At 44.6% G+C, this 13,936-nt stretch overlaps 1 protein-coding gene across 8 annotated transcripts in view; it reads right to left on the bottom strand.

Annotated features, from left to right (window-relative positions):
* The window catches only part of PATJ (PATJ crumbs cell polarity complex component), a 142,848-nt gene that overhangs the window by 53,259 nt on the left and 75,653 nt on the right, over positions 1–13,936 (bottom strand). For all 8 annotated transcript variants that reach the window (XM_042873695.1, XM_042873694.1, XM_042873691.1 and 5 more), the window contains one exon: positions 2,351–2,547. In XM_042873695.1, the coding sequence (XP_042729629.1) occupies positions 2,351–2,547 (197 nt within the window). The remainder of the gene's footprint in view (positions 1–2,350; positions 2,548–13,936) is intronic.

The raw sequence follows: 13,936 nt of genomic DNA, 5'->3' as shown, positions 1-13,936 counted from the left end.
TGGAAAAGAGTAGAGGGTTGTCCACCTGCTGACAAACAGATGACAATTTGGGTGGAAAATGGCTTCAAATGCTACCAAGTGCTTGCCAAGCCCCAGAGCTTTCTATCAGAGGACAGCAGTCAGCCTGCAGGCAGAGCCATGCAGGGAAACACCACCCCAAGGAACAGAATTTGGTTCACCAGCAACAGGCAAGGAATCATAGGAGCATTTCTGCACCTAAAGGCTGTACTCATAGTCCAACTCTAAGCCTTTAGCTGGAGAAACCCAAACAGCCTGGATCTGCTACCTCCTACCTTGTCAATGCTTCAGTTAACCAATAGTGCTCTTCTCACACTCTGTTGTTTTAACTGATGCTGCAAGTAAAACCACAGCCCCTGCACTGCAGGCAAAAAAAAAGCAGAGAGCCACATTCCTACCTCAGCAATGGTAGGCTTCTCAGGTATTCCTAATGGTGACTGAACTGGTCATTGAACCCAAGTTATTAAAACAGACTCTGCCAGTGTAAACGCCCATTAGTTTCATTTCAGTGCTGCTCACATATAACACTGAAATGCTTTCAAAGGGCAAAAAAACAGAGCTGTGAACGATTGACCACCGGTGTGAACACGAGACGTCTGCACATGAGTAATGCGCAGCCTTTGTACTGCAGGATGTTTTGCCACGGGATACGTACCCACCGGGGACCAGAATGAGATCACCACATCCTTTCACACAACTAACCACACTTCTGCCCACCAGTGACACTCCTCCCATTTGATGGCAAAGTTCACCGAGAGAGGCAGTTACTGAAACTTTGAACTTCGGTTTATTTGAAATGAGACTGCAAATGTCACTCTTTTTTCTTTTCCTACGGAAGAAAAACAACACTTTATCTCCATCTTGGCAGGGAGAGGAACTAGGGCAACGCAGTGTTTTTGGAAATGCTACTCACAACATGGCTCATGCATGTAAATCCTGAGCCTCAAGGTACATGTGATTAATCACAGATGGTGCATCTTTCAAGTACGGTAATATTTAACATGAGATCAAACACACGCCACGAGGAATAACTCATGAGAATAAGGAAATCTCTGTGGATCCTTCTTTGTAAGGAAATGCATCGATATGAAAAGCTCTTTCATGTCTCTCCTTTACTACCTCTTCTACGACATACACAGAGCAAAGCAGTACCTTCCAGTTGGTGTACAGCGACTTCCAATTGCTGTACACCCAGAATTCAGCAATTTGACTTTTTCCAACTATTAGAATCAGGTGCCAGGGAAAGAAAACTAATTTGAAGGAGAAAGTCATTTACCTATACTATTTCAGCAAGGCACAGACCTTCATACCATTCATCACACTTGAAAACATAATAATAAACTTTAGATGGTGCTATTATTATAGCAAAACAAGCCTTTCTTGAACCATGTGTATTGAAAACCCGTAATTATAGAACTGCTGGAAAATGACAAATGCTTAGAGATTTCTGATTGCTCCCGAGGTATCCCCAGGCATTCCAATTGCTTTTTTTCAAGTCAAGAAATGTGAGGAAATTATTGGATCTCTGATGCCGCTGTGAGTTGCTGAAAGATCAGAAATCACCACCCACAGATAGCAGTGGGCCACCGTACACCTGCTCTTTGGTGAAGGCTTCCTTCTAGAGGAAAGATCCCAAGCAATGGCTAATTTTTTAAGCTGCTGAAGCAATCATGACATGGGAAACCACTGCAGGTACTGCAGAAAAGTGCTGTTTTGGAACAGCCAAAAATCACGAGATACAGCAAATCTATCCAAAATGAAGAAAGGAGGAAAAAAGGAGACAAAATACCCTACAAGCTGCTGAGCTCTCTTGCCTTGTGTTGGATGTGACTAAAGAAAATAAGCATTCTAACTTACACCGGAACGAAACAGATTACAGCATGAGATTTTAGCTTATTTTCAGAATGGGGGATATCCCTGTCATCTGTACAAACACATATGGTAACTTTGAGGGTGTTCCGATTTTTGTTTCATAAATGCAAGGTGTGAATTTTCTTGCAAAACCACACAGGCACTACAAGGACAGATTTACTATTCTCTGCCTGCCTTTCAGCAGTCCCTCGCCGTGTGTAGCTTGTGAACATGCTGAGAGCACAGACCTCACTGACAAGACATTAGCTTTCACAGGCCAATGATTTTTGTTTTGCCGAGAACACATTTACCTGCCAAAGGCCAAGTTCTCAGCTGGCATAAATCAGTGCAGTTCCTTCCCTTAGCCACCTAATTCCACTCGCAGGCTTTATTTCTTTACTTAAGGTTCAAATGATAGCCTCACATATGCCTCTCCCTCTCGCCATATGAGCCTTATTTAGTAGTTAAAGGAAACACTCACCTCTAGAAGTTCATCACCAATATGCATCCTTCCATCCCGTCCTGCAGGTCCATCTGGATTGATACCAACTACAAAGATGCTCATACGAGATCGGTCCTTGTTGCCAGCAAGGCTCAGCCCAAGCCCATTTTTGTCTTTCTCAAGCTCAATAATGTGCAGCTCTCCTGGTAGATCTGCATATCGTTGCCTGATTTTTTCTGCAAAGGTCAAGAAACATGAAGTTACAAGATGAAATAACTTGCATGTAGATTCTTGAGGGCACGCAGAAACATGCTAGAAGCAGATAGCTTCTCAGTATCTATATTTTAAGAGGTCTTTCCAGCACAGAATCTGAAGTGACATACGATGTACCTAACCCCTGTGTTGCCTCCACAGATCATGTCACCAAGAGAGATAACTGAGACCGCTCATAGTTGTGCATCTTTAGCCTGGGTGACTTTGGACTGTTGCAAACCACCCAGCTGTCTTGATATCACTAACACTGCCAAAGAAGAACACTGCCAAACACAAGAACTACACTGCTTTATTTATACAACAGGCTGGTCCTGAAACAAGAATGTTTTGAAAGAGCAGAAATGAGGGAATTCCAATGTCACCCCAAATTTACCTCATAAAAACTATCAATTCAGGCAACTTTCAAAGTCAGAGCTGGTTAATTAACCAGTGCAGGCAGCTGAAAAGCCTACGTTATAGACATACTGCAAAGTCACATCTAAAAATACAGCCTTTTATTGTGCTTCTTTCTGGTGGTTCAGGAATATGCTCCCAATGCTCTGCTTACCTTTATGTGCCGCTGCGTAGATGATTACTCAAAACAGATGTCAGTGGCAATGCCCATGACCGATTATGTTTTTAGATGATATTAAGGCAGTTACTTGTCTTTCATCTACATTTCAACCATTTCTGTGACAGAATCCAATACACTCACAAAGTTATTTGGAGCACAGTGTGTGCCTGTGGAAGCGAGTACGCTTACGGTTCAAGTTGAATGTCTTCTGTTTTCAGCACTGGCAGACAAACGTTTGTTACTTGTGCTTGCATGCACAGCAAGGGTCATTTTTTTGTCTGTTTGATCATCCTCTGCAGCTCTGAAAGGCAGCTCCCCAGCCCCACCCGCATCCCACCCTATGGCTGGGCCATGCTTTATAAATGCAGCTTGCTGTGTTTTGCTGTGACTGGGGATCACCTTCAGTATAAAGCCCAAGGTGAAAGAAACTGCTGCATTATGCATTAAGGAGAGCGAGAAGAGATATTACATGCCCAGCCATATCCCTGAGTCAGCAGCTGCAAGAGCAATATTAGCTATTACCATTCCACCGCAGGGAAGCACGTTTCGATAGCACGATTTAAGCACGTTTCCATGACAACACAGGAGAGGGGAAGGAGCTGGGGAAGGTGAGAGAGAAGCATCCCAAAGTCAATAAAAGCTGGAAGAAAGAGGACAAAGTAGAAGAGAGCGCAGCACAGCCCGCGTGCAGGCTGCTAAGTGACCGTACCATCCCAGCTCTGCTCTCAGGGTCCTTTCAGCAGATTTCCAGCTGCAGCAGCCCTTCCAATTCAGCACAGACAGAGGAATGCACTCTCACCTCCAGCCCATTTGCACCCCAGGGCATGCCCCATGCTCCGGGCAGCATGGCAAGAACCAACTCTCCTGCTGCTGTACTTATGGGCATCTTCCTGCCTTGCCCAAATCCTGGTGGCCTGAGCCTAAAAGTCTGGGAGGCGTGTGCTAAGAGCTAGACATTATCCCCGGAGAGTTGAACTTGTAAAGCTACAAGTTCAGAGGTCTGCACAAAATCAGAATATCATAACAAATCATAAACCTTGCTTGTTACTATCAATTATATGCTAAAAGTTCATTGAACTGCACTAGACAGTAACCTATGCAGATGCGTGGCTCTTTAATATATTTCTGAACTAATGGGGTCAAAATGTAATTAGGGGAGTGATTTGCTACTCAAATTTTGAAAGCATTATTTTCCTGCTTGGAATGCAGGATGCCTCCTGCCAGAAAGCAGCAAGTGAGGAAGGTCTCAAAATGATGCTCGTGGAAGCACAGCAGATGTGAGCAGAGCCACGCACGTCCTGCTCTCACCACCATAGTTTCACCTTCTGTTGCCATTAAGCCACTCCCAGCCCTGATGGCCACGCAGTTGCTTCCTGCCTACCATAGCTGGAGAGCAACCCAGACAGGTTAGATGTTTCTCAGTTGTAAGAAGAGGACAGCAGCAGAACTAAGTTTCTTGGAGAATGCGCTTCGTTGGACAAGAGGACCCCCCAGAGGGACGCTGCTGACCATTGCCCTTGCTGCATGTTATCTGTGGGCAGCACATCTCAATCCCATTTGCTCAGAGCACAGCAAGCATCTACAAGTACGCTGTCAGCAAGGCGTAATGCACCTGAAAGCTCTGCAGGGCTTTCTCTGCTGGGTGGCGCAGAGTCTGTCTTCTCACTTGGGAAAAAAGCCAGCGGCTCATAAGTACACGTACATTCCTACTCCATCCTGGCATTAGACACAAAATGAGTTTTAGTTCTCCAAAAAGTAGTAGGTGGAACAATTGCCTGGGGTGAGGCAGCCCCAGGGAAGGCTCTGTTGTGCCTGCATGCAGCCAGGCTGGGGCTGACAGGCTGGTGCCCAGCTCAGCACTCCAGTTGCCAGCAGTCCCCACTGCATCTCGCTGCCAGCCTGGCAGGAGGGCATAATGCCCAGCATCACAGGAGACACCACAGGCGTTCACACACTGATGTGGAGGGACAAGCAGGGTCACTTCACCTTTAAAGCTGGATCTCCCTGCACTGAGCACTGTCCCATCCTCCAGCAGCAGCACGGTCTGCTCCCAGCACCGCCGTTGTGTTGCTCATCCAGCCTACATTCAGATTTCCTTTGGGTACCCAGCTGATTTCTATCATGCTGGAATCACATTCTCAGTTTGCCTCTTAATAAGAATCTCATAAGATTATTTTAAACAAGTATTTACTGCTTAAACAAACGTGCATCTAAGGCATCTTCTTTACAATGCCTTTTTCAGCTGCTCCCCCCTTTCAGCTGGTATTCCTTTCCAGCTCTCTGCCTAGCACTGGGGAGCCAGTTAGCATCTGCTTTTGCAAAGAATCCCATTATCTGCCTTCATTACCAGATCCCTTACACAAGGCAATTGTAATTCTGTTGTTACTGCTGTACACATGGGACGTGGTGCTTCGTGCTGGCGCTGCGCCGAGCGGTTTCCACGATCGGTGACAACACAACTATCACAACTTCTGCAAACACAGCACCCGTATTTAACCAGCCACGGTTGGATCCTGTTACTTTAGAAATACTGTGCAGACATGATGTGAACTAAAAGCACAGGCACACCGCAGTGATCACTCCCACAATAGCATTCCCCAGTTCCATTAGCAGACAATTACATTTCAAAAGAGAAACCCTGGAAATGGAAGACAACTGCTTTCAAACAATATGCTGTTATGCTGCTGCACGTGTTTCCCTGATTCAGCCGCTATTCCTACCATATAAAATGGAGAGATAAAAGAAATAAATGGGGAAGATATGGCCAGGATATTGGAGTTTGCATGATGTAGTACTGCAACAAACGCACATTTAATCTGTGCTGAAAAAAAACAGAACCAGCTTCCCAGGAAGGCAAGAAGCTCTTTAAATTGCAAAGACATTTAAAGCATCGCAGAAGGCTGGGGAGCCTGTTGCCCAAACCTGCTGAAATCTTCAGCTAAATGAGCTGAAAGGGAGAGGGAGTTCTCTTGAAAATGGTGTCTCTGCGTGATGCAAATTAGAGTCCATCTAGAGAGGTAAAAAAGAGGAAAGAAACAGCTCTGGATGACTCAGCCAGATGATTGGTTTTAGTATCAAGCACTCAGTATTAAACCTGCCCAGGCAAAGCAGAGAGGAAAGAAACGGAGGGTGGGGGGGATGTGCCACAAAAAGAAACAACAGATGAGATTTGTATATAAAAGGTGACGCTGAGGATTTTCCATTCCTTTTGCGTTACCTCAGATAACTATCAGACGTATGCGGCCTCTTGGAGACTTTACCATGGTCTTATTTAACAGCCTGCATTCATTCTAATGGTCTCAGCTACCATTTTTATCACATAGCACATAACCTGGCCACAGTCTGAGGCAGCAGTGCTGCAGCACCACGGCTGCTGGTTCTGCTTTAGTAAAGATAGGCATCAGAATGCAGCCAGCATCCTCCAACAGAGCCAGCCCTGCATATCAAACAACTAATTCCCTTCTTCATTTCACTATAAACATTAAAAAAAAAAAAAGAAGTAGGAAGTCCCTTGAAAGCTAACCCTCAAGCTGTGAGGGCAGCGTGTCTAATTTACTGATTACAATTTACAAGAACCTAAATAAGCATATTTTAAGGGACCGTAATTGAACAAATGGGGTTTAGAATTCTCCCACTACTAATAATATCATAAGCTTATTGTTTTAATCTTCCCACTAGCCCTCTATTCAGCTCCGAGGAGGCAGACAGTTTTTCAAACCTTATCTCAAAAGTGATGCCCTCATCTGTTTTCATAAGCTTCGAACTGACAGAGAGAAGATGATTTCTGTAACGCTTTCTTAAACTCCGTAAAATCACTCGCACTCCTCTCTCAATGACAAACACACGAGGGGAAAATAGGGCAGATCTATTCAAAACTGGCACATCTAAATGGAAGAGCCAGACTCTGTGCTATGGCCACTCCTCCATTGAGTGGTGAGAGGAGGGTGATTACAGCTTTGTAGGTGCAGTTCACAGAATCACAGAATGGCCAGGGTTGGAAGGGACCTCAAGGATCACCAATCTCCAACCCCCCTGCCACATGCAGGGCCACCAACCTCCACGTTTAATGCTAAACCAGGCTGCCCAGGGCCCCATCCAACCTGGCCTTGAACACTTCCAAGGACGGGGCATCCACAACCTCTCTGGGCAGCCTGTTCCAGTACCTCACCACTCTCTGGGTAAAGAATTTCCCCCTGATATCCGACCTAAATCTCCCCTCCCTCAACTTAAAGCCATTTCCCCTCATCCTACACATATCAACCCTTTCAAAGAGTTGATTCCCCTCCCAAAAACTTGCAGTTCTCTGCAAGTTCTCTGGGCTGGACTGGGGCAGCCAAGGGGCTCCACTGAGGTCCAGAAGTTCAGCATCTCCTGCAGTCTCACCTTGAAAGCCACCCCCCCCCCTCCCTGGTGATGCTTTGCTTCATGTACACTATTCAGAAGTCATTTACCAATGACTCCCAGAGAAGAATAAAACCCAGCATTCCCATTATTCTCTGGCAAATAATTTAATTAATGCCCACATCTCAAGCCTGAGTCTGCCATACACACAGAGCTGCACGGCTGACCTCTCCCCTTCCTCCCCACAACACCATGCACCAAAACAGTACAGCACTGCTTTTGAACACACGAGGAGAGCACAAGCACAAGTTGCTGCCCAGCCTTCTTGAAAGGAGCAGTGACTGTTGGCTTTCCTACCCTCACAAACACAACTCACCCAAGCTCTCCAGTGAAAACAATCATTACGCTCTCACAAGACAGAATCCATACCCTAGCATGAGGACTGCTTCTTTTGCATGTTTGAAAGATTCAGGGCTTTATTTGGGATCTCTGAGCTCCTTCTCTTCCAACAGCATCCTTCAGCTCAGATTCCCATCTGCTTTGCTCCTTTCACAACACGCGAATGCTCGCAATGGCTTTGCAGATGGCCACAAAAACTTGTCCCTCTTGTCTCTGACATCACTCTTCCTATGAGAGAAGAGAGAAGACCCCACCAGTCATTTCTAACTAATTGAGGAAGAAAGGTATAACGAGCCACCACAATCCATAACAAGTACTATTTTGTTTCATTCCCATGAGCAGCTGACATTTAGAAACAGTTATCATATTTATTTATTTTCTTCCTGCAACCCAGGAATTGTAACAGCCAAGAGAACAGGAGAGAGAAGTGGTGCTCAGCCCTGGCTGCAGCCCAGAGCATAATGGAGCATCTCCATTGCTTGCACCACCTCGCTGCAAACAAATGGAGTTTTGCCATCTACTTTTCCCCCATTTCAGATCCAAAGCTTCTTCTAGAAGCTGTTGCTTCTTTATACAACATTTAAGATCTCAGAGGAGGGAGGAAGGCATATTTTAGGTTTTTCTGCTTTTTCAGTTAGATGAGAAGCACATAACGAGCCTATTCGTGCTGATCCGAGACCTTGAACACATTGAAGATGATTTAGTGAACGTGTGCTAAGCTGAGCATCCTGATGTGAATAATTGCTAATTATATGGGAATCTCCCCTCCTCTATACAGAATACTTCCACTCATTTGCCTTGCAAATTAGACATTAACCCTCATTAAAGCACTTGGGTTCACTCAGAAGCGATTCTGGGTGCCACAGTCTCGCAGTCAGGCACTCACATGGAGCACTGGCACTGATCTCCACTGAAGGCCCCACCACCCACAGCCTTCTGTGGAGAGGACCGGCACAGGCTGCCCACATGCACCTCATGCCCTGCTTCATGGCTGGTACATGTGGCATCCAGACTGGAGACAGAACTGCTCCAGTCTCAGCACACGCTGCCCCTTGGTGTTTGAACACAGTCCACAGAATGGAACAGAAATAGCAACAAATGCAGATAGCAGCAGTGGCATTTTTTCTTAGACAAAGCCCACTTTGTCTAAGAAACAAGTAGTTATGCATAAAAATATATCACAGCATGTTTGATGCTCAGACCCACAAAAGGCAGAGGCACTTTAAACCAGCGACAACCAGAAAAATGGGGGAGCCTCCAAAGAAAGCTCATGCAGACTTGTTTTCAGCTGTTGAAGAGGTAACTGAAAAAAAATCACACAGAAAAATATTGCACTGTGTAACACTGCTCTTCGTTCTGCCATACAGTATGCTCCTCTGAGGCCACAATACAACAGCTGCCAGCTCCCCAGCTGACCTATGGGGACGGCAACATGCACCCTGAGAACAGAGCAGGTCCTGCTTTGCTGAACAGACCCAACACAGTGCTCCAGGAACCCAGGACATCTTCACAACGTAAGACACTGAGAGATACTGATTGCCATCTGCAAAGGCTCAAGGAAACGTGAAACAGCTCAAAGAACACGTGGCTTGTTGTCCTGGCCTCTGCACTGTGGCTGCTACAGTGCACTGTCAACACTCTGTAAGGATGCACGATGCACACAAAACCAGATTGCTCAACAGAAGACATTTCAATGATCTATATCACACAGAAATTTTGGAAAAAGTCTCACAATTGGGATAGCAATTTCTTTTCTAAGCAACTCTTTCTGGTAGGAGCAGGATTTCTGGCTTCCCTTGGCCCACCTTGCCCTGCTGGGCTCCCAGTCCCTTCTCTCTGCATGTATCTGAGAGCTGCTCCTTCATCTTATGGCAGACTAAGCATGGCTGCGACTGAACAGGGAGTACTGGGTGAGCTCTAAATCCACGGCTTCTTTGCTTGGTCTCAACATTGATAAATTATCACTGCAACATTTAAATTCTCTCTCCCTTGAAAGTAATACAGTGTAACTTGAGCTGATGGTATTTCATCTTTAAATAATGATGTCCCCACAAAAAGACCACGGCACAGTTATTATCTCGGTATCTTTCTGCACCACACCTAATTAAAGTGAACAGCACCAGAGTACAGTCAAAAATTGGAAGTTTGTTACCTAATGATGGCTCTGCAGAAGAGCCCCAAGTAACTGGAAAGGGAAGCAGAGGACACCTCTCAAAAGCCAGGATGCTGAGATGTTTCTTGCACAGTGACTCACCTAAGTCAGGAACCTCCAACAGGAGCCTGAGCCTCCTGCATCTAAAGGGAGACAGGATGTAAAAAACAGGAAGCTTTTGGACTTAGCAACAAAGGTTTTGTGACCAGAGAACACCACCTGTACTGATGAGCCCAAAGATCTAAAGAAAATCCTTCAAGGAAGATCTCCAGGGAAATCATCGCTGCTGGTGAAACACAGATCAAAAGCCATAAAGCTGAAAACGTTGCAGAAACAAGCCATTGCACTACCCACACTTGGTGAACTGGCTGAAGACCACGCCATGGAGAAACTGTTCTGTGCTGGAGGTCAGAGCAGGGCAGAAAGGAACACAATACAAGGGCTTGCAGCACAGCCTGGCATTGCAGCAAAGCAATGCAGTGACACACTGAGCTGGCAAAGACTGAATTCAATTTTTATACATTAAAAAAAAAAAAGTGACAGTGGTCGAGGTCTGCTTATGCAGAAGTTTTTTTTAATATGCTGTGACAACAATTAGAAAATATTGAAGTCAGATGACTCATCCAGATTTGGAAGGCCCTAGAAAACACCCACGTAGCTATGCCAGAAAATGCAGGGAGGAAAATGCCTTACATCAAGAAGGCCCAAGAAAGAGAGATAACAATCAGCTATTTTACACATTATTTTTATATATATTTACTTTTCAGTTATTTTGCTGATTGTTACAGGTTGCTTACCACTAAAATACATTTATCTTCGATAAAAGTTGGTATTCATATAGTCTGTTCCATCCTTATGCCAACTCTGGGGATAAAACACTGTGGAAGTACTTAAGAAAACAACATTTAATGCACATCTGTTGATATGCTCAATATTTATTACCTATATCAGATATTGAAAACATTTCTTATGTATTAGATATTTTTCCTGGTGATACATCACATTTGAATAGGAAAGGAAATTAGAATGCAATTAAAACACAAGCAATAGCTTTGTAACAAAACAAAATAAATATACCAATTAGGACTAACAGAAGAAAACTTTTTTTTACTAAAGTATGCTTTCATTTAAAACTGGAATATTAAACAACAGTACTGTTGCTCACAGCAGAGAGCAGCCAAGGTTGTATGGTGATCAAAGCATTTCTAAACAGCCTAATTCCCACTCTGTCAAGGATTTCCTCTTGTCTGTCCTTGGGCCTTCACCAACACCTTGTTAAGGGAAAGCGCCACGCAGGGACTGCGGAGGAGGTTCTGCCCTCACACACCATGGCCACAAACACTTCCATCATCTGCAAACTGACAATTCTCAACTTCACACCCCTCGTTTTATGCACAGGCTGGACAAGAAAAATATCCTTTTCCAGCTTCTAACAAGTTGCTCGAGTTTGATAATCTATTTTTATTCCCACTGACTTAGCTGAATAAGCTACAGATAGAACAGGGCGTTGCTTCAGGCAGCTCTAGGTCCAGATTTCTCCCAGTTCTCTAGGTGCACACATACATTTCCCAAACATTTTATTCGTGTTGCTTAAGCTATGTTAATAGATTAGAGGTCGCCATTTAAAACTTACTTGGTGCATTTTAGGACCCGCCACGCTTTTTGCACAGGATCTGTGCTCTCCCATTCCCTCTGCTGCTGAGAGGTCCGTCCCCAAAGGCCATCCCTGTGCTGCGTTTTGGGGTGCTGCACACCCAGCCCAGCACTGAACAGCTCTGGGTACACAGCCAGGAAGCCACGTGTTAGATAAACGTGATATTTAGAACGAGAAAGCCTGGGTTGGTTCTAGGCCCTGGTTTCTTTGAGCTATCAAATTGCACTTGAATTACATTTTCAAGCTTTTTACAACATCAAGGAAAGCTTGGAGGTTTTGATTTTCTCTCAAGCGTAATCCTGAGTTTCCCAATGTCATGACTTGCCTTTGATTGCTGAGGTAAAATGAAGAGTGAAAATGAAAAATGACTGCAACACCTGGCAGTGCTGGAGGCTTCCAGCTCTATGCCTAAAAACAAAATAAATATGTACCTGCAAATTCACTCTAAAACCTCTTCTGTTAACAAAAATACCCACTAACAATTCTTCTACTTTATCTTTCCTATCTTCTGTGTCTAGCTCACATGCATATCCTGTTTATGCTATCTAATGCATTCATCAAAGCATTACATGTAAAACAGATATACAAGCTAATGGTAGAGCCAGCAGCGGGCAACTGTTGGCTCACTACACAGAGCTTCGTGTCCAAGATGAAGCAGGCAGAGAGAGACCTACTCCGCATCTCTGAGCGAGGTTTCTGACACATAGCTCAGTGCTTCTGTGGTGTGCTAACTGCAGCTTGGAGCCAGCCACCAAGCTACAAAGCTGGGCCAACACGAGAGCTGGGCTGCACCTCCCACCTTGAACACAGACCCTCATTCCCCTCCTGCTGCAGAAGAAGGAATCTGCAAACCCCCACATACACATTTTGGCTGCTTTTCAGCTGGGTTCAGCTGGCATGGTAGAGCAACCCTTACACAGCCCACAGCTTCCATCACTTGTTTTGTGCTCAGCCCACGTGCTTCACTTTTGAGCCGGTGCCTCAGCTCAAACTGTACACCAAAGTGAAGACTTTTCCAAGCCTTACAGAAGAAAAGAAAGCAAAGCATCCGAACACAGCACTCTTACTTTTAGAGCATGGGTTTAGCCCAAGAGAAGGTCCATGTGAAGCAGAGTTGGAGGAGGAGACCTTCCATCCTCTGTGAGCCTGTGCAGGTCAGTAACCCAGGGACCATTGCTGAGCTGCAGGGCACAGCTTGCTGCTGGATGATAGAGCTGGGCAGGCTGAGGAAGTGAAGGGCAACAGGCATTCAGCATGGGAAGCAGCTGGGGAGGATGGGAGCAGGGACTTGTCGGCTGTGAGACTGTCTCATGTTGAGGAGCTTCAGGCTGAGAAACAACAGAGCATTACAGGAGGATGACAAGGTAAAGACTTTGAATATAGCTGAAAAACTAAACTGAGGAAGCAAGGTTTTATTGTTCACAATTATTTTAAATTCTCTTATGTGATATAAACTGAAAATAAATGTATATTCTCTGCTAACAAAGATTTTTCTGCCACAGAAAGTATCAGCTCTGTAAGAACTGGGATCGATGTGGCAGAGCATGTTGGTGACAAAGAGCGGCTCCTACACTTCTGCAGCCAGCTGCTCTCCTCCAAGAGCTGAGGGGACCTGGACAGATGAATGGATAATTCGTCCCCACACAAAACCCACCAACTAAAATCACTGTGAAATCAGAACACAGTTGTATATTCTTCCCAAGTAAATCATTTGTCTTACTTAATCAGCTGTCCTGTGAGTCTCTTCAAGCAGTAAATCCGGTTTATGACATCACACAACCTGATAACTTAAGTAGGACAGCATTTTGTATAAGAAACACTATCTTGAAATTTCTAAACCTCTTCAAAGCAGCAGACCTAATTTCTCACCATCAAGGAGTGAAATAAAGTGAAGGATTACCGTCAGACACCTTTGCTTATAGCACATTGCACCTAAGCAGTGCTGAGCAAGGCTTTCAGTTCTCTGCAGAAGAAAAATAAAATCACAAACAGAGAATTTTAACAGGTTTTTCAGTACCAAAAATATGTCAGCAGGTAACAAACAGCTTCACTTCAAAGTATTTAATGAAATAAAGATATTAATGCACTAAGCTTTGGGCATTTTTAAATGAGCATAATTATAATCAGGAAATTGATGATGTGTTTGCAAAAAATACTTGCAGTATGCCAAGCACTCTCTTTTCCCTCTGGCAAAAAAAAAAAGAAATAATTAAAAAAATCCATCTCCAAGGATTTATCCAAAGAGGAAGAGCT

Source organism: Lagopus leucura, unplaced genomic scaffold, assembly GCF_019238085.1.
Source record: "Lagopus leucura isolate 7727_CA_CO unplaced genomic scaffold, USGS_WTPT01 Super-Scaffold_100009, whole genome shotgun sequence".
NCBI lineage: Eukaryota > Metazoa > Chordata > Aves > Galliformes > Phasianidae > Lagopus > Lagopus leucura.
The sequence above is the reverse complement of the archived record's forward strand: the minus strand, read 5'-3'. Positions and strand labels throughout refer to the sequence as shown.